At 46.0% G+C, this 26,132-nt stretch overlaps 1 protein-coding gene across 3 annotated transcripts in view; it reads right to left on the bottom strand.

Moving 5' to 3' along the window:
• Positions 1-26,132, bottom strand: part of FAM193A (family with sequence similarity 193 member A) — a 116,913-nt gene that overhangs the window by 75,098 nt on the left and 15,683 nt on the right. For 2 of the 3 annotated variants that reach the window (XM_032395468.1, XM_032395466.1), the window contains exons 3-4: positions 2,870-3,027; positions 1,981-2,148 (exon numbers count right to left, since the gene is read on the bottom strand). In XM_032395468.1, the coding sequence (XP_032251359.1) occupies positions 1,981-2,148; positions 2,870-3,027 (326 nt within the window). The remainder of the gene's footprint in view (positions 1-1,980; positions 2,149-2,869; positions 3,028-26,132) is intronic. The other variant, XM_032395467.1, reaches the window with a different exon arrangement.

Here is a 26,132-nt window from a genome sequence, read left to right as displayed (position 1 = left end):
CAATTTTAATTACCAGTACAACTGTTCTGTGAAACAGAATGTATTTCATGTTAAGAAGACTCAAATGACAGAGGAACAACCAAACTTACAAGTAAACTGGATGCCTCTTAGCATGGCGAATTAAACATCCATTTTATTTCTTTGTCCATCTCTGTACCTTAGAAATTCAACGAAATGGCCATGTGGTCCTTCCGCGAGTAGATTTTTTAAGGCTGTACGACCAAGAGGCAGGAGTATGCCGAAGACACGGTGGTGGCTCATCCACACATACACTCAACAAACACCGGCGTACGTGCGCTGAAGGCTACTGTGAGGTGCCAAGGCCGCAGCAGTGAAGAAGCCAAGGGAATAAACTCTCTGCCCTCACGACGCTTACGGCACATGCACACAGATGATGGAATTCTGGGTAATGGCAGGAATATAATAAAAAAGAAGGCAAGGGGATAAGAGTGATGGCAGGAAGGTGCCTGGGGTCTTACAGAGGGTGGCCTCTTTGAGAAGGGGACTCTGAAAAGTAATGTGAACAATGGACGGGAGAAAACAACAACCCTGGGAAAGGAAGAACACGGCAGACAGAGAGAAGAGCAAATGCAAAGGCCCTGCGGCAGGAGCGAGTGTGACCAGCAGAGGAAGGATGGGAGCCAGCACAGCTGGAACGCAGTGAAGAATGGTCTGAGGGCCGCGCAGAGCAGGACCATGAAGGACGCCAAGGGCCAGAGAGAGGAGGAAAGGATTATCATCACCAGTTGTACAGACTTCCAGAAATGGGCTTTACAAACATCCCTCTCCTGATGTGTATCGGCATGTAAACAACAAAAGCAGCCGCGCTCTGGGAGACAAGGATGAGGGCAAGTACGGCGTATCTGATACAGACATACTTCCAGCTGGGGGTGTGATACTTCCACATTCCTAACATTGTATCTCACTATAAGGGCAATGCCGTTTCCCAAACCTCAGGAATTCCCGTTACCAGCTTTATACTCTCTGCCATAACATCTCTCACCGGTATTAGTACCTGCCAAGTGTTTTCCTTCAGCTGCCTCTTATTCAACTCCAGCCACATCCCGAGCACTGGCAGTCTATGAAGTCATGTGCCTGAACAGCAGGTCCTATGTCTTCTCCTCATATTCACGAGGAAACCTAACTTCTGGAAGGGCACACACCACCCGGAGCCATGTCCTGTAACGCTAGGGGCTCACAGGTCAAGCCCTAGACACACTGGCTGGATTCATCCACTAGTTAACAGAACCCACGGCCAAGCACTATTCCTAGCTCCAGGATAAACTGTACTGTACAGCAAATAAGTCGAAAAGCCCCATTCAAAATGTGAGAAAAAGAAACCAAAAGCAGAATCAATCCACGATATGTCTAGCTCAAATTTACCTTTTATTTGGAACATTTCAAAAAAGAGAAGAAAGATGCTACAAACCATAAGGAAGAATAAAAACTATGCCCACCTCAAATTCAGTACTGTCACGGGGCACAAGGTGTCTGCTGAAGAACAGACGCTGAGTTCTCAGCTACTCCCATCTGAGAAACGCCCACTCGGACAGGCCTGGCTACGGTGGGCTCTCCACTCCCGCCCCGGCGCGTTCTCAAACCGCCTGACCTCACGGAAGCTTCTTCTACCTCAAGAGTGGGATAACTGCCTGTCCTCCTGGGCCGACTACATGCAAGCGTGCTTGCGAAAGTGCTCAGCACCAGCCCTGGCACAGTAGGTACTCAGAAAGTAGTGCTACGGTCAGTCTCAACACTAAGAAATGACAGAAACATGTCAATTCATTTTTTTATTATACAGGCAGTAAGCATTTCAGAGGGCTTGCTTCTGGCAGTCGGTCTGCTCAAGACTGGCGGGGCACGAGGGGCTGAGCAAGCGCAGCCGGGCTTACTGGATCCTGAAAGAGGAGCCCACCCCGAGCAGAGGGGAGGCTTCCTGGGCAGCAGCTGAGGGAGGGACATGACACAGGGGGCAACGTGTACCTATCCACGAGCTCCTTCACCCCCTCCTTGTCGGGCACGAGACTCTGGTCTTGGTCGTCGGCCAGCGGGGTCCCCGCCTGGCGGTAAATGCAGCGGACCATGTAGCGCACTTCCGACCAATAGTTCTGCAGCTGCTGAGGTTCCCGGTCCGTCTCTGCCGAAATCTCTCTGTGAGACGGCACAAGAGCAAGGGGGTCAGGGTTAGTGGACAGTCTGGGTCACCCTTCACCCCGCAGACAGCCCAAGGGGACGGGGACGGACTCCCACCGCACCCCCCACCTTGCTCAGCTCCGGGAGCTGGCTCCCACCTGCTGTGGCCGCAGGGAGGCCTGCAGACCAGCACGGGCTTCAGGTGCCCGCAGCTGGTGGGCTCCCCAAACCCCCGTCCCCAGGGGACTATGCCCTCCTCGCACAAGAGGAGGGCACACACCTGGCGTCCCACGTCGAGGACGCTGATGCTCCCCTCCATCTCGAGGTGCCCATCAGGCAGCTCTCACTCCCCACGAAGCCCCTGCTCCCCACTCAGCTGCACTGGCCTCCACCTTGAGCTGAGCGCAGAGCTGGTTCAGAGCCCCCAAGTCCTGGCCTCTCCTCCCCTCTGCCCTGCAGCGGCTGCACTGCCAGCTTGCCCAGCCTCCCAGGGGAGGGCGGCTCCCCCTCTACCTATGACTTCACTCTGCCTCCTCCCTCCTTCCGAGCACTAGCTTGCTCCTGTCAGCCCTCACAGACAGGGACGCGGGAGAGCCTCAGCCATCCGGGTCTTCTGCCTGACACCCAGGCTCCCGTCTCAGTCCTCAGGAATCGCTCAAACACCTGCCGTCTTAATGCAAATGGCCCCTTTCCCGTTACAGCTCCGGCGCGGGTCTGTCCCGCGGGCGCGCCCTGGTACCTGCGCTCGCTGCAGGCCTCGCAGGCGCACGCGGCGTCCGAGGGGGCAGTGCCCAGCCCCGCCGAGGGCAGCGTCTGCGCGCCGAGGGCTAGCCTCCCGCCGCCTGCCTCCGGCTGGGACCCACCAAGAGGGGAGTGAAGAAGAAAGTCTTGGCCCTGCTTTAAAAAGAGAACAGAATAGACTATGTTCAAACGTTCGTGGTACAAATTTGTTATTAACGTGTCAGAAAAATGCCTTTTAGAAACAAATTTAAACTTAGACACTGACAAGATCTCCAACGACATCATCTGGGTAACTTTCTCTCTGACACCCAAGAATTTTGTTTGCAACCAATTGTTTATTACCTTTGGAGGGTTCTACCATAATCTCATGAAGACCGGCAATAAATTTCTTTCATGCTTTAGAAAAGAGCAGCTCCACTCTCAGCGTCCTAATCAGCACATGCAACGACCAGCGCAGCGGGCACCTCTTCTAGGTGATGCCCCACACTCGCCCGGGATGGCGCTTAGTGCAAAGCTAGCGGCCACTGCAAGCCCAGCAGGAAGTGGTGGGGAGGGAGCAGAGGCCTCTGGGTCCCGTGGAACCCCACAGCTGTGCTGAGGCTGGAGAAGGAGAACGTTCTGGGCAAAGACGGCGGGATGAAGCAGGCTCCAACCCTCATGCCTGGAACCCAACAGGCCCTAGAAGGTTCCACCAACAGCCATTAGAGGGAACATAAATACAACCTTTGCCCCCCACCCAACCCCCCTCCGGCCTCAGTTTCTCCTGTCTTGGGACATGACCCCACACTCACCCAGCTGGCGCCTTGTCCCTCAGTGACAGGACTTGAGAGGGATTCTATTACAATAGGGACATGTGGGCTCTAGTCCTAGAGTGGATGATCCCCACGGTGAAGAAAGGGCACTAACGGGCAGCCAGCCCCACAGCCTTCACCTCACCAACCTAAGGAGAAGGGCAGAGCCATGGGAGGGGCCCGTGGGGGGAGTGCACACAGGCGAAGAGAACCGAGACAAGCCCTCGGAGGCTGTGGTGTCTGCCGGGTGCTTGCTCAGGGCGGTCGGGCACCGCCCCAGCTTGCTACTGGATGAAGCACAGGAAAACTGGGCCTGTCGTGTGCCCCTTGGAGTTCGGGCACGCGGACACGGGAGGGAGCAGCAGAGAGCCAGCCTCCATCACGTGGTAGGCCGGGTCCCAGTCAGCTCCAAGGGCGGGGGCTTGCGTCATCAAAGAACCCCACCCAAAGGAGTTCCCACTAGGTGAGTGGGTCCCAGAATTATCCCAGGCGGCAGAGCAGGGGTGCGGGTGGGGGGTCAGAGAGAGTCCGCAGCAGACAGTGAGGAGTCCGGACCAAAGTCTAGGAAACCCTAAAAAAGGGCCCCTTACAAGCGAGAGCCACTCACCAGTGGGACACCTATAAGGACCCCGGGCCCTGGTCACCAAAGAGAACCACAGACAGCCTGTAAAGAATGGAGACCCCCCCAACCCCTCTTGCCCAGAGCCCCTTCTTCCCCCGGGCAGAGCAGGGAAGGCCAAGGAAGCAGGACAGGCACCACTGCCTTCCACCCCCATGACATGCCCGTGGTGATCCCCGAGGGCCCTTGTGGACACCGAGGGGAGACGCTCTGAGAGAGGGGAGACTCTGGGGTTTTCGACAGATTAGACGGGAGAACCTGAAAATGAGACGATTCTAATACCCACGGTGACGAGAAAGGCTCAAGAGGTCTGACGACAGTGCTGGCAGAACCAGGCTGTCCCCCAAGAGCAGCAGGCCAGTGCACCGCACGAAGGAGGTTTCCTCTCTCCTCCATCCCCCTCAAATCCGACAGCAAGGCCACCGGGCGACTCCAGTGCTCCGCAGATGCACCCTCCGCTCCTGCTTCTCCCTCCACTGCCCCAACCGGTCCAAGCCCCCGTCACCGCTGCCTGCCGGCTGTGGCGGCTCTCTGCGGCCCGCTGCCACCCACGCTCACGGCCCTTCTGCAAGCAGCAGCCAGAGTGGTGGTTAAAGTGAGAGAGACCCCGCCGCTCCCCTGCACAGAGCCGTCCATTCCACTTAGAAACAGACTCTAAATCTCTGACGTCTTCACGGTTTCCCAGGACACGTTTTTGCTTTTCTTTCACTGCACTTGAGTCTTTGCCCAGCGCGCTAACCCACTCAATCTGTGAAAGGCCTGACAGACTGACAGAGTTCTAGCAGTCCCGCCTCAGCAGGGGCGGGCAGAGCCAGGTACGGGTTTCCACCTCTCTGCTCCAAACCCCCCTTCCCTGCCCTGCTGTGTGAGGGCAGCACCCGGCGGACACCGCTCCTCGGTCAGTGGCGCTGTGTGGGCGCCCTGCCAGCAGGGGGCGCTGGAGGGCCACTGCGGAGGCTTGCGAGGCCCCGTGGGGCTCAGAGGCTGGAGGGGGACTGGGCCGCCCACTCCCGTGACAGCCTGTCAGACCCGGCCGGCGGCTTCCCAGCAGCTGCCCTGCTACCCGGAGGGCCTCTCCCAAGGGTGTCCTGCCCAGGGTCCTCTCTCTAAGCCGCCTCTGCCTGAGAGCGGCTGCTCCCTAGGTGCACCACGCTGGACCCTCCGGCGTTCCCTTCCCAGATCTGCGTAGTTGACCTGTTACTAGCTAACAGTCGGTTCTCGATGCAAGTGTCCCCGTTCAAATTACTGGTGTGGGGGCCCATGCCCCGAGCTTAATCACCCCAGTTAATCTTTTACATCACAAACTGCTATTTGAAATCCCAGTGTTCCCCTTGTTTTCTCTTCTGGTTTTTGCTGTTTCGTTTTTTACCTGCCTTCATCACAGGAAGACCGGTTCCCCGAGAGCAGGACCTGCGTGTCCCGCTCACCGCTGTACAGGGGCACCAAGGACACCGCCCGACACACAGCACAGATGCAGAGCGGCAACAGGAGTCGGGGTAGTAACATGTCCTGGTGACAGGGGATGGGACGAGGCCTTCTAAAATCGCGCATGAGGACTATATCGTAAATCCTTAAATGTGTCACCTTCTGGTACTCATCTTACACAAATTTCAGTTATTATGTTCTGTCCAAGTCCAACACAGGTGAAAAGAATACAAGATCTAGCACTCAACAATGTAAAATACGCAAAGTCCAGCATCCAGTGACAAAACCAAGAAGAAAAACAGAACACATAACCATGAGGGAAATCAATTAATAGAAACCCCAGAACAACAAAAATGATGCAACCAATGGACAAGAATCTGAAACTGGTGATTATAAACTCCGTATGTGTCAGAAAGTAGAGGAAAACATAAACACGACGAGGAAAGTGAAGATGTAAAAAATTAGTGAATGGAACTTCTAGAGAGGAAAAATATACCTTACAGCAGAGTATCAATAAATCTGAAGCAATAAAAAATCCAAAATGAGGCACAGCAAAAAACAAGACTAAAAAAAAAAAAATTTCTAAAACAAAAGTCAAGATGTCTAACATGTGGGTAATGGTGTCCCAGAAAAAAAGGTTATATAAAGAAATTGTTGAAAATTTCCCATATTTGATGAGACTGTAAACTGGCATATCTTAAAAACTCATCTAAACCAAAGCACAATAAACAGAAAGCAAACCATACCAAGGCACGTCAGTGAAAGGGCTGAAAATCAATGATGAAGTACAAATCTGAGAAGCAGGCAGAGGAAAACATCCCTTCTGCACAGAGGAGCAAAGACAAGGATGACAACATGCTTCCACCAGAAACTAGGGAAGCCAGCAAAGAAATGACCAACAATCTAGAATTTTGAACAAAAATAACTTTAAAATGAAAGCAAAAGGCAAGCTTTCAGACAAACAGAAGTTCCCCTACACTACAAAAAATGTTAAAGGCAGCCCCTGAGGCAGAAGAGCAGCCACAGATGAACGGAGCTACATGCAGGAGTGAAGAGCACCAACCCAATAACGGGGAGGGGGGGGGGGGGGAACAACTCTTCTCATTTTTTAATTTTTTTTAATTAAAGATTTTATTTATTTATTTGACAGAGAGAGACACAGCGAGAGAGGGAACACAAGCAGGGGGAGTGGGAGAAGGAGAAGCAGGTTTCCCTCTGAGCAGGGAGCCTGATGCGGGGCTCGATCCCAGGACCCCGGGATCATGACCTGAGCCGAAGGCAGACGCTTAATGACTGAGCCACCCAGGCGCCCCAGGACTCTTCTCATTTTAAAAGTCTTTTAAGAGGATAATAGACGACTACACAATTGGTGGAACTCAGAGTACAATATTTTAAGGCTCCTTTTTTTTTTTTTTTTAAGATTTTATGTATTTATTTGAGAGAGAGAGAGAGAGAGAGCACAAGCGGGGGAAGCAGCAGAAAGAGGGAAAGGGAGAAGCAGGCTCCTCGCTGAGCAGAGAGCCCGATGCAGGGCTTGATCCCAGGACCCCGGGATCATGACCTGAGCGGAAGGCAGACGCTTAACCCACTGAGCCACCCAGGTGCCCCTATTTTAAGGCTCTTAATACTGCATATTAAGTATATAATATTCTTTGAAAGTAGAAGTTGAAAAGTTGAAGATATATATTGTGATTCTAGAACCACTAAAAATAATGAAACAATGTGATATAGGTAATAAGCCAAGAGGAGGTAAAATAGAATAAAAAAATACTCAAGGGGCGCCTGGGTGGCTCAGTCATTAACTGACTCTTGATCTCAGCTCAGGTCCTGATCTCAGGGTCATGAGTTCAAGCCCCGCGTTGGGCTCCATGCTGAGCATGGAGGGAGGGAGGGAGGGAGGAAGGAAGGAAGAAAGGAAGGAAAGACAGAAAGAGAAAAAATTCAATTAATCCAAAAGAAAGAAAGAAAGAAAGAAAGCAAGAAAGAAAGAAAGAAAAAAAGAAAGAAAAAGAAAAAATTCAATTAATCCAAAAGAAAAGAAGGAAGCAGAAGGAAAGAGTAGCAAACAACGGATGGGGGAAAAAAGGAAGAAAAAAAAGGAAAAAAAAGCAAGATGGTAAATTTACATCCAAACATATCAATAATTACATTAAATGGAAATAGTTAAATTTTCCAATTGTTAGAAGAGATGGTCAGGTTGGATTAAGAAGCAAGAGGCACCATGCTTTCTACGGTGGATTATAAAGACACAGGTAGGTTAAAAATAAAGGTTGGGAGACATACTGCATGCAAATACTAACTTAAAAAGGCTGGGTAGCTCTATGATTATCAGAGAAAATTGGCTTTAAAACAAGGAGTGTTAGCAGCAATGAAGGAGATGATGACAGTAAAAATAAAATAAATAAATAATAATAATGACAACATGACTGATTTAACAAGAAGCAATAACAGTGGTAAATATGTAAGCACTCTAATAACAGAGCTCAAAATACATGAAGCAGGAATTAAAAGGAGAAATACACAAACCCATAGTTACATTTGGAATTTCAACAGTTCTTTCAGTAACTGAACTAGACAAAAACATCAGAAAGGATGCAGAAGATGTGAACACCACCATCAACCAATCTGAAGTAACTAACATTCATAGTACACTCTTCCTAATAACAGAATACAAATTCTTTCCAATGCACACAGAACATTAACCAAAACTGGCCATAAAACAAATCAACACATTTCTAAAAATTAAACCATATATTAAGTATGTTCTCCGATTACAACAGAATTAAGCTAATAATAACAAAAAGGGGGTCAAAAGGTACAAACTTCCAGTTATAAAATAAATAAGTCATGGAAATATAATGTACAGCATGGTGACTTTGGTTAATACTGTACTGCAAATTTGAAAGTTGCAAAGAACAGATCTTAAGTCTTTATCACAAGGAAAAAACCTTTTTTTGGTAACTGTATGGTGTGACAGATGTAGACTTACTGTGGAGATTATTTTGTAATATATACAAATATTTAATCATTATGTTATACTAAACTTACATATAATGTTGTGTCAATTACACTTCAATTAGAAAAAGGTATCTGGGGGGCGCCTGAGTGGCTCAGTTGGTGAAGTGTCTTGTCTGCCTTCGGCTCAGGTCATGGTCCCAGGGTCCTGGGATCAAGCCTCATGTCAGGCTCCCTGCTCAGTGGGGAGCCTGCTTCTCCCTCTCCCCCCTGCTCATGCTCTCTCTCAAATAAATAAAGAGAAAGGAAAAGAAAAAGAAAAGAAAAAGATATCTGGAAAATACACCACAAAGTATTTGGAAATTAAAAAACACAATTCTAAATAATCCCTGGGTCAAAGAAGAAATCACAATAAGGGTTATTATAAAATACTTTTAACTGAACGAAAAATACAGCATGCCAAAATTTGTAGGATGCAGCTAAAGAAATGCTTAAATAGGGTTTTATGAAATTAAACAAATTAAGTATGAAGTTCAAAGATAGAAATAATAAACCTAAGAGCAGAAATTAATGAAACAGAAAAATGGAAAATCAATTCAACCAAAACGTGGTTCTTAGCTAATAAAAATGATAAACCTATAGCCAGGCTATCGGGGCAAAATACAGATGAAACTCAAACAACTAATGTCAGGAATAAAGTGGCAAGGGCAAATCACTACAGGTGCCATGGAAATTAAAAAGACAGGTAGGAGGGCGCCTGGGTGGCTCAGTTGGTTAAGCGACTGCCTTCGGCTCAGGTCATGATCCTGGAGTCCCTGGATCGAGTCCCGCATCGGGCTCCCTGCTCAGCAGGGAGTCTGCTTCTCCCTCTGACCCTCCCCCCTCTCATGCTCTCTCTCTCATCCTCTCTCTCAAATAAATAAATAAAATCTTAAAATAAATAAATAAATAAAAAGACAGGTAGGAGAATGTCCTGAGCAATTTCATGCCAATACATTTGATATAAAATGGGCAAATTTCTTTTTCCCCAGTTTTGTTGAGCTGTAACTCACATAGAGTACTGTGTAACTGTATGCTGGTACACAGCATAATGACATGACTTACATAAACTGCAAAATGACTACACAAATTTCTTTAAAGACAAAAATTAGTAAAACACACTGGAAGAGATAAATAACCTTTATCAAATAAATGAACTCATAGTTCAAAACCATCCTAACAAGGCAACTCCAGGTCAAGATAGCTTCACTGGTGAATTCTATCAAACATTTAAGGTAGAAATAATACCACCTCTACACAAACTTTTCCAGAAAACTAAAGAAGAGAGAATACTTCCTAGTTCATTCTACGAGGTATTACCCCGATACCAAAACCACACAAAGGTATTGTGAGACAAGAAACTTACAGACTATTATCCTTCGTGAATACAGATGCAATAGTCCTTAACAAAACACCAGCAAAGCCAATATAGCAACCTATGGAAAGGATAATAACATCATGATCAAGTGTGGATTATCACAGGAATGCAAGGTTCATTCGACATTTCAAAAATCACCATAATTAATTTTGTTAACAAACTAAAAAAGAAAAACCCTGTCATTTCAATAGATGTAGAAAATGAATTTGACAAGATTAAATATCCATTCATGGTAACCCCCAGCAAACTAAAAACAGAAGTAGACTTTTCCCACCTGATATACAAAATCCTATAACTAACATCATACTTAATAGTGAAAGACTAAGTGCTTTCCCCCTAAGACTTGAAACAGGGAAGGATGTCTGCTCAGACCACTCCTATTCAACATCATACTGGAGGTCCTAGCCAATACAGTAAGGAAAAAAAAAAAGACATACAGATTGGAAAGGAAAAAATATATTATTTGTCGATGATGTGATCATCTGTGTAGAAAATCTTGATGAATCTACCAAATAACCAATAGAATAAATAAATGAGCTTTCACAGGATACAAAGTCAATTAAAAAAAAACCCCTGTATCTCTATATATTAGCAATAAACAATTAGATATTAAATTTTCTTAGAAGTACCATTTTATTTTAAATGAAAATACAAAATACCTTGGAAAATTTTCAACACACTATGTACAAAGCCTGTACATTAAAGACTACAAAACTATTGTAAGAATAAGTTTAAAAGACCTAAATCAATGAAGAGTCATACCACATTAATAGGCTGAAAGAGTCAATATTATTAAGATGTCATTTTTGGGGGCGCCTGGGTGGCTTAGTCGGTTGAGCAGCTGACTTTTGATTTCCGCTTACGTCACAATCTTGGGGTCCTAGGATTAAATCCTGCACCGAGCTCCCTGCTCAGTGGGGAGTCTGCTTATCTCCCTCTGCCTCTTGCCCCCGCCCTGCTCCTGATGGCTCGCGTTCTCGCTCTCTCTCTAATAAATAAATCTTTAAAAAAAAAAGATACCATTTCTCGCCAAAATGGTCTATAGACTCAATACAATGTCAGTTAGAATCTCAGCAGGCTTTTCTGTAGAAACTGGGAGACGATTCTAAACCTTATATGGGAATGCAAAGGAACCAGAATAGCCAAAACACTGTTGAAAAACGAACAAAACTGGAGAACTTCTACCTAGTTTCATGACTTACTATAAAAAGCTTCAGGAACCAAGACTGTACAGTACTAGCAAAAGAATGAGTGTACACGTGAAGTGGAAGACAGAATCCAGTAGACCCACACATAAAAAATACCAACCGATTTTTTTTTACAAAGATGCCAAGGTAACTGAACAAGGAAAAATAGTATTTTCAGCAAACAGTTCTGAAACAAGTAGGATATCCACATGCAAAAAGGATGAACTTCAACCTTACTTTATAAAAGATACAAAACTTCACTCAAAATGGATCACAGAGCAACTGTATGAGCTCAAAACATAAGACATCTAGGAAAAAACCACAGAGCAAAAAATCTTACAACCTTGAGTAGCGAAGATTACTTACATAGAACACAAGAAGCCCAAATCATTTAAAAGTTGATAAACTGGACTTGATCAAATTTAAAATTTTTGCTCTTCAGGGCGCCTGGGTGGCTCAGTTGGTTAAGCAACTGCCTTCGGCTCAGGTCATGATCCTGGAGTCCCGGGATCGAGTCCCGCACCGGGCTCCCTGCTCGGCAAGGGAGTCTGCTTCTCCCTCTGACCCTCCTCCCTCTCATGCTCTCTCTCTCTCATTCTCTCTCTCTCAAATAAATAAATAAAATCTTTAAAAAAAAAAAAAAAATTTTTGCTCTTCAAAGAATAGTGTCCTGTAATGAGAAGGCAAGCCACACACCAGGAGAAAATATTTGAAAAACATATCTGATAAAAGGTTTGTACCCAGAATATACTATAGAGATCTCTCACAATTCAATAATAGTAAGACAAACAACCTAATAAAAATGGACAAAAGATTTGAACAGCCATGTCCCCAAAGTGATACAGATGGAAAAGAAGCACATGAAAAGATGTTCAGCAAGTCATTTAGAAAATGCCAGTCAAACCACGAGACAGCAGTCCAAGCCACTAGAATGGCTAGAGTTAAGGACTGTCAATATATCCAGCCTTGGTAAAGGACAGATTAACAGGAACTCTCATACATGGATGGAAAATAGTATAAGCACTTTCAAAAATTCCAAGACAGTTCCTTAAAATGTTAATTATACACTCACCCCATGACCTAGCAATTCTACTCCTAGGTATTTATCAAAGACAAATGAACTATGTCCCCAAAAGGCTTGTACTCAAATGTTATTAGTAGTTTTACTGTTTTGTTTTGTTTTTTTAAAGTAGGCTCCACACCCAGCGAGGAGCCCTACACAGGGCTTAAACTCAGGACCCTGAGATCAAGACCTGAGCTGAAATCAAGAGTCAGATGTTTAACTGACTGAACCACCCAGGTGCTCCTGAAATGTTACTAGTAGCTTTACTGTTAATAGCCAAAACCAAAAACCACAAACGTCCCTCTATTGGTGAATGGATAAACAAATTGTGCTTCATCCACACAAAGGAATACTCCTCCGAAATAAAAAAGAATTAACTACACAGATACATGCAACAACACAGATGAATCTCAAAAGCATTATTATTAAGCAAGAAAAGCCAAAGACCACCATTTAGATTATCTTTCCATGGGGCTGATTCAAGCTTTGTCTTCCCAAGCTGACAGTTCTGAGCAGCAGTGACAAACTGTATCAGGAACCACTTTCATGATACTCATTATAAAGGAATTTTATATGTTTGTATTAGGAACCAAGATCCAACAGGGCAAATGTTCAAGATACAAACAAATATTAGCAAACTCTTAAATGACTGGTTTAAATTGAGACTATATGCCTTGATAACACCTGTGGGCAGATAACCGTTGGGAGAACCCAGTTCCTTAGCGTAAAATGAAAGACTTCTATTTCAATGATATATTTAAGAATCAAGACACAATTGCTCATGTCCAGAATCAACAGAAAGCCTTTAAAATGATCAACCTTGAAAACAGAAAAATAGAATATTAATCTGCCAAGTAGTCTTCCTTGTGGCAGGATGCCTCAGTGCTCCACAGCCCCCTTCACAGAAAACAATAATTCTCCCAAATACCATCTCCCATGCCCCCACACCACACTTAAGTTATTTTCATTACTTAAACATACACAAGTGTAAAATGCAATATACCTTATACTTTTTAAGCCTTTGTGTAATTCTAAAAACCCAAGCTGGTCTACAACTTAAAAATTTAAAAACCTAAAAATCATTACTCAAATTAACATTATTGTAAAGAGACAGATGAATGATTAACTGAAACCAAATTCCTAAATTCAACAGGCTCTTTTGAGTCAGGCCTGTTATTCATGTAGGTCTCTCCACAAATCATCTCGACCATCCCACCTCTCTGCCTGTCTCCATTTCTCCTGCACAGAGCAGGCCATACCTTTCAGCTTGGCCTCAGCGAAGAACCTAAGTACCAAGATAACCTATGTTCCTTTCTCAGTGGCCCTGACAGGCAGTGCACCCAGGCTCAGCAGGCCACAGACGGCAGGAGCAAAGCCCTCTGATACACAGCAGGCCCTCCAACGGTGTGAACACGCCCTCCCTCATTACCAGAATACAAACAAAAATTGTTTTCTCAGAGAATTCACAGAATTCCATGAAAATACACTCACAGCCTCCCAAGCTATAAACTCTACTATGTAGGATGAGGACTGGTAAATGTTTCGAGGTCCTAAAACATTATCTTTGGATATAAATTAAAGGTAGACTCATTCCTTCATCCAAAAACCATCCGTGGGTACCTGTTCTGCGGCAGGCCTGTGTAGACACCCTGAGCCGGAGGAGCCAGGGGCAGGACGAGGCGGCCGTGGCTGGGGTTGGCGTGTGCGCGTGTCAAGTGGAAGGGACGGTGCGTGCCTGTGGGCGGGGTGAGCCCAGCAGGTACCCGGAGGCGGGGCCTCTGGGAGCCTGTGCAGCCACCCTGCCCCTTCCCAACCAGCCCTGCCTTGCCCTCCTTGTCCTACGAGCACATGCCGGGGATTCAGGGATGCTGCTGAGGGGAGATGCTGGGTGACGGGCAGGTCAGGGCCACTGCACAGCAATGTCTCCATCTTCAACAGGGACCTCAGGCTAGCTGCAACCCAGACACCCTGACAGCTCACTGTTCTCATTTCTCAAGGAGACCATTTGAAACCTTGGCCACTCCCTAGTTCCTTCCCAGTCTTGTGAGATCCACTCTCCTTCTCAAAAAAAAATTGTATCAAAAAGATTTCTGGCAGCAATTTTCTCAACTTCCACACTCCCCACCCCACCTTACTTTAACACCTACACAGCCTTGCCTGAGAATCCTGTCTCAACAGGATGATTCTTCTCGAAAGAGATCCTAGCTCCCCTGTCCCAGTGGAACCTCATGGGCACCACCATTTCTCTCCCTTACTCCTTCCCACCCCCAAACAAGTTCAAACTGCCTACCCAATGCTAAGTGTGGGCAAGAATATGGGTAACAGGAACTCAGACACTTCTGGTGGGGACAGAAACTGGAACAGTCACTTGGGAAACTGTATCTTACAAATGTAAGCATCTGAATTACTTACAACCCAGCAATTCTATTTCATAGATAAGCACTCTGATAATTAATTTTATGTGTCAACTTGACTGGGCTAAAAGATAACAGACAGCTGGTAAAACACTATTTCTGGGTGTTCTGTGAGGGTGTCTCTAGAAGAGATGAGCATTTGAATCTGCAGACTGAATGAAGACAATCCCCTCACCAGTGAGGGTGGGTGTCGGCCATTTCACGGAGGGTCTGAACAGAACAGAAAAGGAAGGGCTGATTCACTCTCCCTGCTTCTGCTGAGACACCCACCTCCTGCCCTCAGACATCAGTACTCCCTGGTTCTCGGGCCTTTGGACTCAGAGTGAAGGACACCACCAGCTTTCCTGGGTCTCCAGCTTGCAGATGGCAGACTGTGGGACTTCTCAGCCTCCATGACCACATGAGCCAATCCCTGTAATAAATCTCCTTCCTTCCTTTCTTATTTATCTATCTGTCTACCTCTCCCTGACGCCATTGGTTCTATTTCTCTGGAGAATCCTGACCAACACACACTCTTAACAAAACTCTTACAAATGAATGCCTGGAGAAGGGTATACAAAATGCCCTGACAGCATTTTTAAAAATCACTGATCATTGTTTTTTTTTAAAAAAAAAAGGAAAACTGTATCTTTTAACAAAATTACTGATGAATAAATTATATACAGTAACATACTGAACTGTAATCATGGATGAATCAGTGAAGATGAGTAAATGCAGCGACCCAGACAGTATGAGGATCTTGTAAACAAAGACGCGTGAGACAACATAAGCATATACCACTTTCATAAAGATCAGAAACAAACAAAATTGAACAGCTTATTATTTAGAGATACACATAGAGGCAATAAAATTTTTAAAGTAATTTTAAAATAAGGGAATGATAAATATAAAATTCAAGGACAGTGGCTACTCAGAAAGAGGAGGAGGAAAGACAGGGGAGGGGAAACACAGACAGGCACCCGAGTATCAGGAATGGCCTGGGTCTGACACTGGCTGGTGGTCATTTTACCATCTTCAGGCTTATTATACATGTCTGCATATATAGCTCTCTCAAATATTACATAATAAAAAATGAAATTTAAGTGGGGGGGGCACCTCTCCCCAACCAGCAGCTCTTTCCTTACGTAGTTAAATGTGCTCAGCGGCCCCCTCCAGCTTCCCCTTCGGATCTGTCTTCCCTGCCTTCGCAGTCAAGCATCTTGAAAATCAGCACCTTGAATTGACTTTCTCAGCTTCCTCACCAATAATTTACTCTTCACGCAGCTCAGTCTGGCTTCTGCTCCCATACTTCCACTAACAGGAATCTAGCAAAGGTCAGATACAATCTCTTTGTTGCCACATTCAACACTTCCTATCTTTTCTTGGTTAACTTTTTAAAATGTCTGTTTGGAGGACAGCTGAGAGACAGCTCTCCATGGGTCTCCCCTACCAACTCCCAGTCTTGACGGACGTGCCAAGGCTGTAAGGCTCTGCCTACTTCCCTCCGCGGCCCCGCCCCAGGGCTGTTTTTCAGGGTTTATGCAGCAGACACCCTTGAGACAAAGTGCAGGCTTTCCCACTACACACTACAGAAGTGGCAGATGCCCACACTCAGTGCTCCTGAACCCCAACACAAACTCACTGTACCCGCAGCATGTATGTAGGCCTCCGCACTTTACAGACATGGGATTTGGGGAGGGATAGGGAGCAAGGGGAGCAGACATGCTCATGCTCATGGTCGCTGCTGTGCTGTGAGCAATCAAGTCCTCTGTCTCTGACCCAGGAGTCTTATGTCCCCTGCCAGCACCCATGAAATAGTAACAACATAGCTTATGACCTTCAAGTAGGCAAAAAAATCCAATCCCAGTCCCAACAACTACCAACCACACCATCCTTTAAACGACTACTGTCACTTAGTTCTACTTATCATACTTTATTTTTCTTTCTATTTCTCTGACTGATGTCTGCTTTTCACTCATCTCTGTCTCAAACGCCGGATGTTCTCTAGAACTGCCTCCTTCCCAGTCCACTTCTCACTCTGCCTTTGGTCTTCGGTGTTGTGCCAGTGACCAAGGTGGAGAAGCTGAGTAAAAGTCATCTGTGTGGAGTCTTTTAATGAATGTTGCAGGCCTATCCAGCAACACAAACATCTGAGACAAACTGACTGTAACTTGAAATTGCAACTCTTAAAAAAAAAAAAATTGGGATTCCATTTCAATTGAGAAAAGTAAAGTCCAAGACCTGTTTGACTCATAAAATAGGGGTCCTGCAATGTCCTTTCAATTAACAACTTAAAAAGAGAAGTTGGGCGCCTGGGGGTGCAGCTGGTCAGGCACCCAGCTCTTGGGTTTGGCTCAGGTGTGATCTCAGGCTCGTAAGGTCGAACGCCACGTCGGGCTCTGCGCTGGATGCAGAGTCTACCTGAGATTCTCTCTCTCCCCCTCTGCCCCCCCCACATGCACACATGGGCATTCTCTCATAAATAAATATTAAAAAATAAATTAAATAAATAAAAAATAAAAAGGTAAGTCAATACATCTGTACCGATAAAGGTAGAGGAAGAAGAATGGAGAAGGTATCATTTAAAATAGAACAGATAAAAGTCAAATACCATGGGTCAGTCTTTTTTTTTTTTTTTTTAAGATTTATGTATTTACTTATTTGAGAGAGAGAGAGGGGAGGGGCAAAGGGAGAAAGAAAATCTCAAGCAGACTCTGTACCGAGTGCAGAGCCCAACGTGGGGCTCGATCCCAAGACCCATGAGATCATGACCTGAGTGGAAACCAAGAGTCAGACACTCAACCGACTGAGGCAACCCAGGTGCCCCAGGATTATTAGATTATTAAGAATATTAGAAAGGGGGCACCTGGGTGGCTCAGTCGTTAAGCGTCTGCCTTCGGCTCAGGTCATGATCCCAGGCTCCTGGGATTGAGCCCCGCATTGGGCTCCGCATCGGGCTCCCTGCTCCGCGGGAAGCCTGCTTCTCCCTCTCCCACTCCCCCTGCTTGTGTTCCCTCTCTCGCTGTGTCTCTCTCTGTCAAATAAATAAATAAAATCTTAAAAAAAAAAAAAAAAAGAGTATTAGAAAGAAGTTAATTCTCCTCCCAGTGATTTATGGACTCCATGTAATCCCAGTCAAATCCCAACATTATTTTTTGTATTTTGGGTTTGTGTTTGTGTGTGTATATAAATTGACAAGGTAATTTTCAGTTTTACAGAAATGCAAAGAATCAAGAATAACTAAGATATGTTTGAAGAGTACAAGGTAACAGCACTTTTTCTCTGAAAATGAGACTAATTACAAAGCTACAGTAATTAAGACAACATGCTGTTGGCACAAGGACAAACAAAGCGATGGAACAAAACACAGCCCAGAAATACATCCACACATATACGGATGCTTGACTTATAACAAAGGTGGTGCTAAAAAGTGGGGGCAGGGAGGAGGAGGGAGCAACAGTCATTTCAATAAATGCGGCTAGGGAACTGGATTTCCACACGGAAATAAATTTAATTTGACCTTTACCTCACACCATATAAAAATTTAATTTCAATTCCAGGAGAGCTGCAGGTCTAAACATGAAACGCAAAACAATAAAAGTACAGGACTGTGCCGTTTACTATGGCAGCCCCCGGTCATACGTGGCTACTGAGCCCGTGAGATGTGAGCATCCTAAGTGATGCATGCTGTACATGTAAAAACATACAAAGGACTCTGAATATTTAGTACAAAACAAATAAAATAACATTTAACATTTTTTATATTGAGTACAGGTTGAAATGATAGTTTGGATACACTGAGGGAAAAAGTAGATTGTCATATCACCTTTTTTATTTTAGTTTTTGATATGTGGCTACTAAAATATTAAAATTATTCACATGGTGGCCTTCATTTGTCATTCACATTTCTTTGGACAGTACTAACAGAAGAAGAAAAATATGTTTATGATGTCATGATAGGAAAAACCATTAATAAAGAGAACTAAATAAAGTGGCAACTACTAAGGAAAAATCTGAGAAATCGGACTAGATTAAAAATGAATTTGTGCTCAGGGCTCCTGGATGGTGCAGTCAGTTAAGCGTCCGATTTTTGATTTTGGCTCAAGTCGTGATCTTGGGGTCGTGATATCAAGCCCCGTGTTCGACTCCACGCTCAGTGTAGAGTCTCCTTGAGACTCTCCCTCTTCCCCTGCTCTCCCTGCCTGCTCACTTGCTCTCTCTCAAATAAAATAAATCTTTTAAAAGAATGAATTTGTATTCATCAAAAGACACCATAAACAGTGAAAAGGGAAGCAAAAATGAGGCAGCTGGTATCTGCAATGCATAAAACCAGCAAAGGGGTCATGTTTAGCACACATAAAGAAGTCCCATACATCTGTAAGAAAAAGACAAATACAGTCATTCCCCTTATCAGCAAGGGATACGTTACATGACCCCCCCCCCCCAGCGGATACCTAAATCCATGAATATACTATACCCTATCTATACTATGTTTTTTCCTATATCTACGATAAAGTTTAATTTACAAATCAGGTACAGCATGAGATTAACAACAATAGTTACAATAACAGTAATATTATTATATAATAATAAACTAGAACAAGTGTAACAATACGCTGTAATAAAAGTTGTGTGAACGTGGTCTATCTCTCAAAATGTCCTATTGTCCCTCAGTCACCCTTCTTGCGATGATGTAAGATGATAAAGTGCCCATGTAGGAGATGAAGGAGGGAAGTGACATGGGTGTTGTGACCTGGCACCAGGCTACTGCTGACCTTGTGACCACACGTCAGGAGGAGGATCACCTGCTTCTGGACAGGCCCAATGCGGGAAATGAGACCCTGGAAAGGGGAACCACAGATAGGGGGACCACCGTACTGCGATGAACAGTGGTTCTCCAAGCATGGTCTGTGGACCCATGGCAGTCCCGGACACCCTTCCAGCAAGTCCACTAGTCAAAATTATTTTCACACTAATATCTAGATGTTATTTACCTTTTTCCCTGTGTGGACACTTGCAGTGATGGTGCAAAAGCAATGGCGGGTTTAGCTGTCAGCATCTTGGCAAGAATGAAAAGTTGCACAACGAAGTGTGCTAGTAGCCACCGCTTTTCACTTCCACACACTTAGTTTTAGAGAAAAAAAAAAGAAAGGCAAGTTCCACTAAAGAATGCCCTTGATGCATTAAAATCATTAATTGTATTAAATCTCAACTCTCAAGCACATGCCTTTTGAATATTCCATGTGATGAAAAAGGAAGTACGCATGAAGCATTCCAGCAATGTTCCCGATAAAAGCATCGTGTGCTGTGAGCTGAATGAGCCACTTCCGCCATGACACATTAGGAACGCCTGACATACCAAACTACGGTTATTCAGACTTGGAGAGTGGACATTTTCTCAAAAATGAATGGAATGAAGCTGGCACTTCAAGGAAAACAGCTGACACTACTTGTGGCCTAGCTTTTGGGAAAAATCAGAAGGTTGGAAAACTTGTATCCATCATTGTGGGCTCCAAAGCCTCTCCACATTAAAGACTTTTCTGTTGAGAGTAGTGGTGATAACAAATATAATTTCTTTTAAAGATTTTATTTATTGGGATGCTTGGGTGGTTCAGCTGGGTAAGTGTCTGCCTTTGGCTCAGGTCCTGGTCCCAGGGTCCTGGGATCAAGTCCCGCATCGGGCTCCCTGCTCCGCGGGAAGCCTGCTTCTCCCTCTGCTGCTGCTCCCCCTGCTTGTGTTCTCTGACAAATAAATAAATAAAATCTTTTAAAAAAATATTTAATTTATTTATTTGAGAGAGAGAGCAAGCGAGCACGAGCAGGGGGAGGGGCAGAGGAAGAGGGAGAGAGAAGCCCAAGCGGACTCCATGCTGAGCGCAGAGCCTGACATGGGGCTGGATCCCAAGACCCTGAGATCATGACCTGAGCCGAAACCAGGAGTTGGACGCTTAACCAACTGAGGCACCCATGCGCCCCACAAATATAATTTTTTTATACTGAATAATGAAAGGTATCAGTATCAGGAAGATCTGCCTAACTCAGTAAATCATTATTTTCAAATGCATGCTGTTATAAAATCATCAATGGGTAAAGAGATATTCATTCAGAATGCAAGACAGACAAAGTATTTTAACGACACAGGAAAAATTCATTGATATCGTTTCACACTCTACATTGCAACTAACCATTAAGAAACCATTACTTGTCATGGTTTGGACCAGTATCAGAAAAGAATATCCACAATCATCTGAAGAAGCTATCATACTACTTGCTTCATATACTTCAATCAAAACAACCTATAACAACATAGGGCGCCTGGATAGCTCAGTCGTTAAGCATCTGCCTTTGGCCCAGGTCATGATCCCAGGGTCCTGGGATGGAGCCCCGCATCGGGCTCCCTGCTCAGTGGGAAGCCTGTTTCTCCCTCTCCCACTCCCCCTGCTTGTGTTCCCTCTCTGGCTGTGTCTCTTTCTGTCAAATAAATAAATAAAATCTTAAAAAACAAACAAACAAACAAAAAAAACAACCTATAACAACAGCTGAACACAGAAGCAGATATGAGAGTCTAGCTGTCTTATATTATCCAAACACTAAGATTTATCAAACAATGCTACTCTACTCACGAAATTATTTGTGTTTTGGAAAATAGTTTTCATTTAAAAATATGCCATTGATCTTAACTTATAATCAGTTAATTATATAAATTCTCTCTGACTCAATGATTCCTTTCCCACATGGACATACAACAGAATGTGTGAACATGTGTTCCAAGAGCATCATTCATAATAGCGAAATTTGGAAACAACCAAAATGTAGTATATTCAAAAAGGCAGATAGTATACAGTAATGAAAATGAAAAAAAAACTACAACATTTATGAACCTCAAATATAATGTTTTTTTTATTTTTATTTATTTTTATTTTTTTTAATTTTTTTAAAATTTTTTTAAGATTTTATTTATTTGAGAGAGAGAGAATGAGAGACAGAGAGCATGAGAGAGAGGAGGGTCAGAGGAAGAAGCAGACTCCCTGCTGAGCAGGGAGCCCGATGTGGGACTCGATCCCGGGACTCCAGGATCATGACCTGAACCGAAGGCAGTTGCTTAACCGACTGAGCCACCCAGGCGCCCTCAAATATAATGTTGAACAAAATAAATCAGGCACCAAATAATGTGTCCTGTATGGTATTTTTGTGGAGTTCAAAACATCAGGAAACTGGACAGCAGCGTTCAGGAGCAGAGGTACCCAGGTGCCGTGACTGATAGAGAAGAGCAGGAGAGGGAGTGCCAGGAACGTCGGGAGGGTGTCAGCTCCATGGACAAGGGCAGGACTGGGAGCGGCACAAGAGGGCGGCTGAGCTAAGGGCAGTGCCACGTCATGACCCAGACATCTCAGCCCTAGTTGCTGAGGGACAGAGTAATTTCACCGCTGAGAAGTAGACTCTCAAACGAGACCAAATTAAGTCAACCTTTATGCCGTCTGCACAAGACCATCGAAAACACACCAACACCAAGAGACCAAAAATAACAGTACATGAAAGGAGGGGAAGAGAGGGAGGGGGCTCACAGAGCTCTGCAAACAGCAAACAAAACAGTCCTTTTGGGCAAACCTCACATGGCTTCAGTGCAAGAAAGGAACAATACACCAAGATTTAGTCATTTTAACATGTATTCACCAGCACGGCTGTAAAATGTAGAGCAAAAATGAAAACATAAAAGGATAAAAGGACAAATACACACGCAGAGTAGGACAGTTTAACTGATTTTACTCAGAAACTGACACATTAAGCACACTAAAAAAGTAGTAAAAACACAGAAGGAAATAGCACAATTAACAAGGGGTTGATCTAATGGGGGAACAGAGTCCTCTAAATCCTGGGAACACATTTTCAAGGACACATGGAACATTCAGAAAAACTTAACCATGTATTAGTATAACTGATTGGAGAGGAATCATTATAATAGAGACCATAACATCCAACAGCATTAAATTAAAACTCAATGATTAAAAGTAATCCAAAAGATCTGTTCGTGTATTTACAAATACTTCTAAACAATTCATGGTTGAAAACAGAAATAATGAAAATTGGATAATACTTAAAATTGAGCCAGTGCAACTAACATTTCAAAATCTAGTATAGTAATCAGAGGTTTCCAGCACATATCAGAGCAGAATAATAAAAACGGATGGGTGAGAACTCAGGAAGGCAGAAAAGTAACCACAGAGAAAGAAGGAAAAACCAGATTTGTGGTCACAACCAGCAGGAACTGCATGGTGATGGCCCAGTGGCTCCTCGCCTGGAAGCCACAGAGTGGGACAGGACTGTCTCCCTGCCTGCCCGCAAGCAGGCTCAGGTTCCCACAAGGTCTCCAGGTGAGATCAGCAAGGGTGCAACTCCCGAAGCAGCTGGCACCCGGCACAGGTGCCCCGGACACCCATCAACGGCCCTCTGAAGAGGCTTAGAAACGGGCAGCACCCCCGCCACCGTGCACCCCACCTTGCCACGGCGTCCATACCCCTCTTCCAAGGACAAGGAGGTGAGAGACCCCATGTCTCCACTTACTGACAGCTGTCCACAACGCAGGACACTGGTGTTTGCCGTCGCCAGCCCTCAGTACACAGAACAGAAGAGAACTTCTCCGGAGGAACGGACAAGAATCTGCTCGCTGGAGGCCTCAGGAAGAGGCAGGGTGAGGAGGAGACAAGCTGTGCGGCTGAACACCTACCGCACGTGCCCAGCACTGACTAATCAAGTCTACTGCACACACAACAGCAGCAGTTAAACAGAAAGGAGAGAGATTTAAGTTAAAAAGTTCTTCTTTGAAAAGACAACACTGACGAACTTCTAGCAAGACTGGTTCACAAAAAGAAAGAGAGAGCACAAAGATAAGGGATCAGGATTTGTACGTGCAGGTACGATAAGAAGTGAAGACATGGCCTCCACACAATTTCATACCAGGAACTCTAACAATTTCTCAGAATATAATTCACCAAAACTAACTGGAAAAGAAAGGGAAAACCTCTTACCCACGAAAGAAAATGAACCAGGAGTTTGTTTCCCCAGAGATGTGCACGGCGGGAGTGGGAGAGACGGTGGCAGCCGGGAGGGACTGCGAGGCCAGAGGCAGGTTATCTGAAGAACAGACAATTCTAGAGCATCTGCACTCTCTTGGGCATGAGCCAGGACAGAAGACAAGATCTGTGGTGCGTAAGGAGAAAAGACTAACCTGAGCAGCAAGGCCCTGGAGAAGCCCAAACGGGAGAGGCCCCTGAAAGCCCCAGGGAGGCGGGCCTCCCCCGACTGCAGCGGTACAGGGGCCAGGGTCCGAGTGTCCACTTCGATCCCCTCCCTGGAGTGTGAGGGTCAGCAGCAGCTGAGCTGAGCAGGGCGAAGAGGGTGTGTGGGGTTTGGGAAGAAAGGAGAAGGGAAGCTTCACGCCCTTTTGCGGTCGGCTACGAAGCCAGAGCAACACACCAGATGCCCATCCCCAGCCCGGAACCACAACGTCAGTGGGCAGCAGGGAGCCGAGGACTGCGGTGTTCCCAGCAACACTCCACCAGGTGGACGGAGGGGCAGTGCTGAGCTGGGTCCCAGGCAAAGGACTCACGGGGCTTTGCAAGCAAGTGATGGCGACGCGGAGTCCTGGCACTCTGGCTGTTCGAGGAGTACAGTGCAGTCAGAAGGACCTGCCGGTGTGAACGGGATGTCTGCAGGGAAGACTTCCTGGGTGTCCAGGCATGACAAGGTCTAGGAATGGAGGAAGTCTATAGCGTCGAACTGTAAAGGCAGGGTGCTGGGCAAAGTTTTACTGATACTCTACCACGACCTGTGATACCTGAATGCTTACCTAGAAAAGAGCAATTCTGTTCCACTTCCACTGTGTAACTCAGAGCTCCTACCCTGACAGTGAGAAACTCCCAACCCCAGGCCCATCAGAGAGCTCAGGCGACCGTGAGAGTGGGACAAGTGCACAGAGCCCCTCTGAGGACGAGGGGACACATGCACTGCTTCACCTTCGGCAGAGGAAGGAACACAGCCTTTGAAGTGGGTCAGAAAACAATGACACTTGGAATGAGCCCTTTAAGGTTGAGTGTGGCCAGTGTGACCTTGCGGGCCGACCCTTCTCTGGGAGGAAGAAGCTTTTGCTGTGGGGGCGGCAGGTGCCCTCCACCTGGGGCACAGGCCTGATCCACTGACAGGAGGGAACCAAGCTCTCCACCATGGGAGAAAGACGTAGGTCAGCCACCCTGGGGAGGCGGCAGGGGGTGTGTCCCACCCAAGACCCCTAGAGATATGGGCAGACTCTAGCTTATATCGGGGCGGGGGGGGGGGGGCGGATCACTGGGAGAGCTGCACCTGATGCCCCAGGCACAGGGTTGCCCCAGGTTCGGGCTGAATGGGGGTGGGCAGAGGGGTAGCCGGGCAGGGAAAACACCATGGTGGGAGGCTTATGCTGAAGGGGAATAAGGGTGGCCCACCACCACACACAGGGGGCGGGAATGTGAAGGGAGACCCCTCCCCAGCCCACACAAGCACCAGGGTGCAGCACACATCGCTAGAGAAATGAGTGTGTGGAGCAACAAGAGCAAAGCCAGGCCGGCTCCAGTGCTGACCAGACTGACCCAGCCCCCCAGGTTCGTGGGGTGCACGACTGCTGAATAAGTGCACCCCCAGGCCCTGCGATCTCTTCCACGTGCTGCTTGGCATCCCACCAAACCGTTTGAGAGAAACAGAAAGCAAGAACCAACAACACTTAAGGAAGAACGAATACCAATTCTACACAAACTATCCAAAAAAGAGATGAAGCAGGAACACATCTCAACTTATGAGGCCTTGAAAGACATTAAAGACAAGAAGACTTCAAGCAAACATCCTTTTTTTTTTTTTTTATTTTTATTTATTTGACAGAGAGAGACACAGCGAGAGAGGGAACACAAGCAGGGGGAGTGGGAGAGGGAGAGAAGCAGGCTTCCCGCGGAGCAGGGAGCCCGATGCGGGGCTCGATCCCAGGACCCTGGGATCACGACCTGAGCCGAAGGCAGACGCTTAACGACTGAGCCACCCAGGCGCCCCTCAAGCAAACATCCTTCATGAGCACCGACGAAAAGTCCTTAGCCAACAAAAGCAAATCGCCCAGCAACATGTAGAAAGAATGCCCGGAGAAGGACCCGTACAAGCTTCACACAGCTTTATGCAAAACAGTCCGAATCTGGAAACAGCCCAAACATCCGTCAGCGGAGAGTGGATAAACAAAGCGTGGTGCATCTTTACAATTTACCCAGCAATAGAGAGAACAAACTACTGATGCGTGGCTCTCAGAAGCATTATGCCCAGTTGAAGGGGTCTATGTGACACTCGAGAGAAAGCAAAACGTGGGGACAAAAATCAGGTCAGTGGTTACAAGCGGGGCT

This window comes from Phoca vitulina, unplaced genomic scaffold (assembly GCF_004348235.1).
Source record: "Phoca vitulina isolate PV1807 unplaced genomic scaffold, GSC_HSeal_1.0 scaffold85, whole genome shotgun sequence".
Lineage (NCBI taxonomy): Eukaryota > Metazoa > Chordata > Mammalia > Carnivora > Phocidae > Phoca > Phoca vitulina.
Note: the sequence above shows the minus strand (reverse complement) of the source record. Positions and strands in the feature narration are given on the sequence as shown.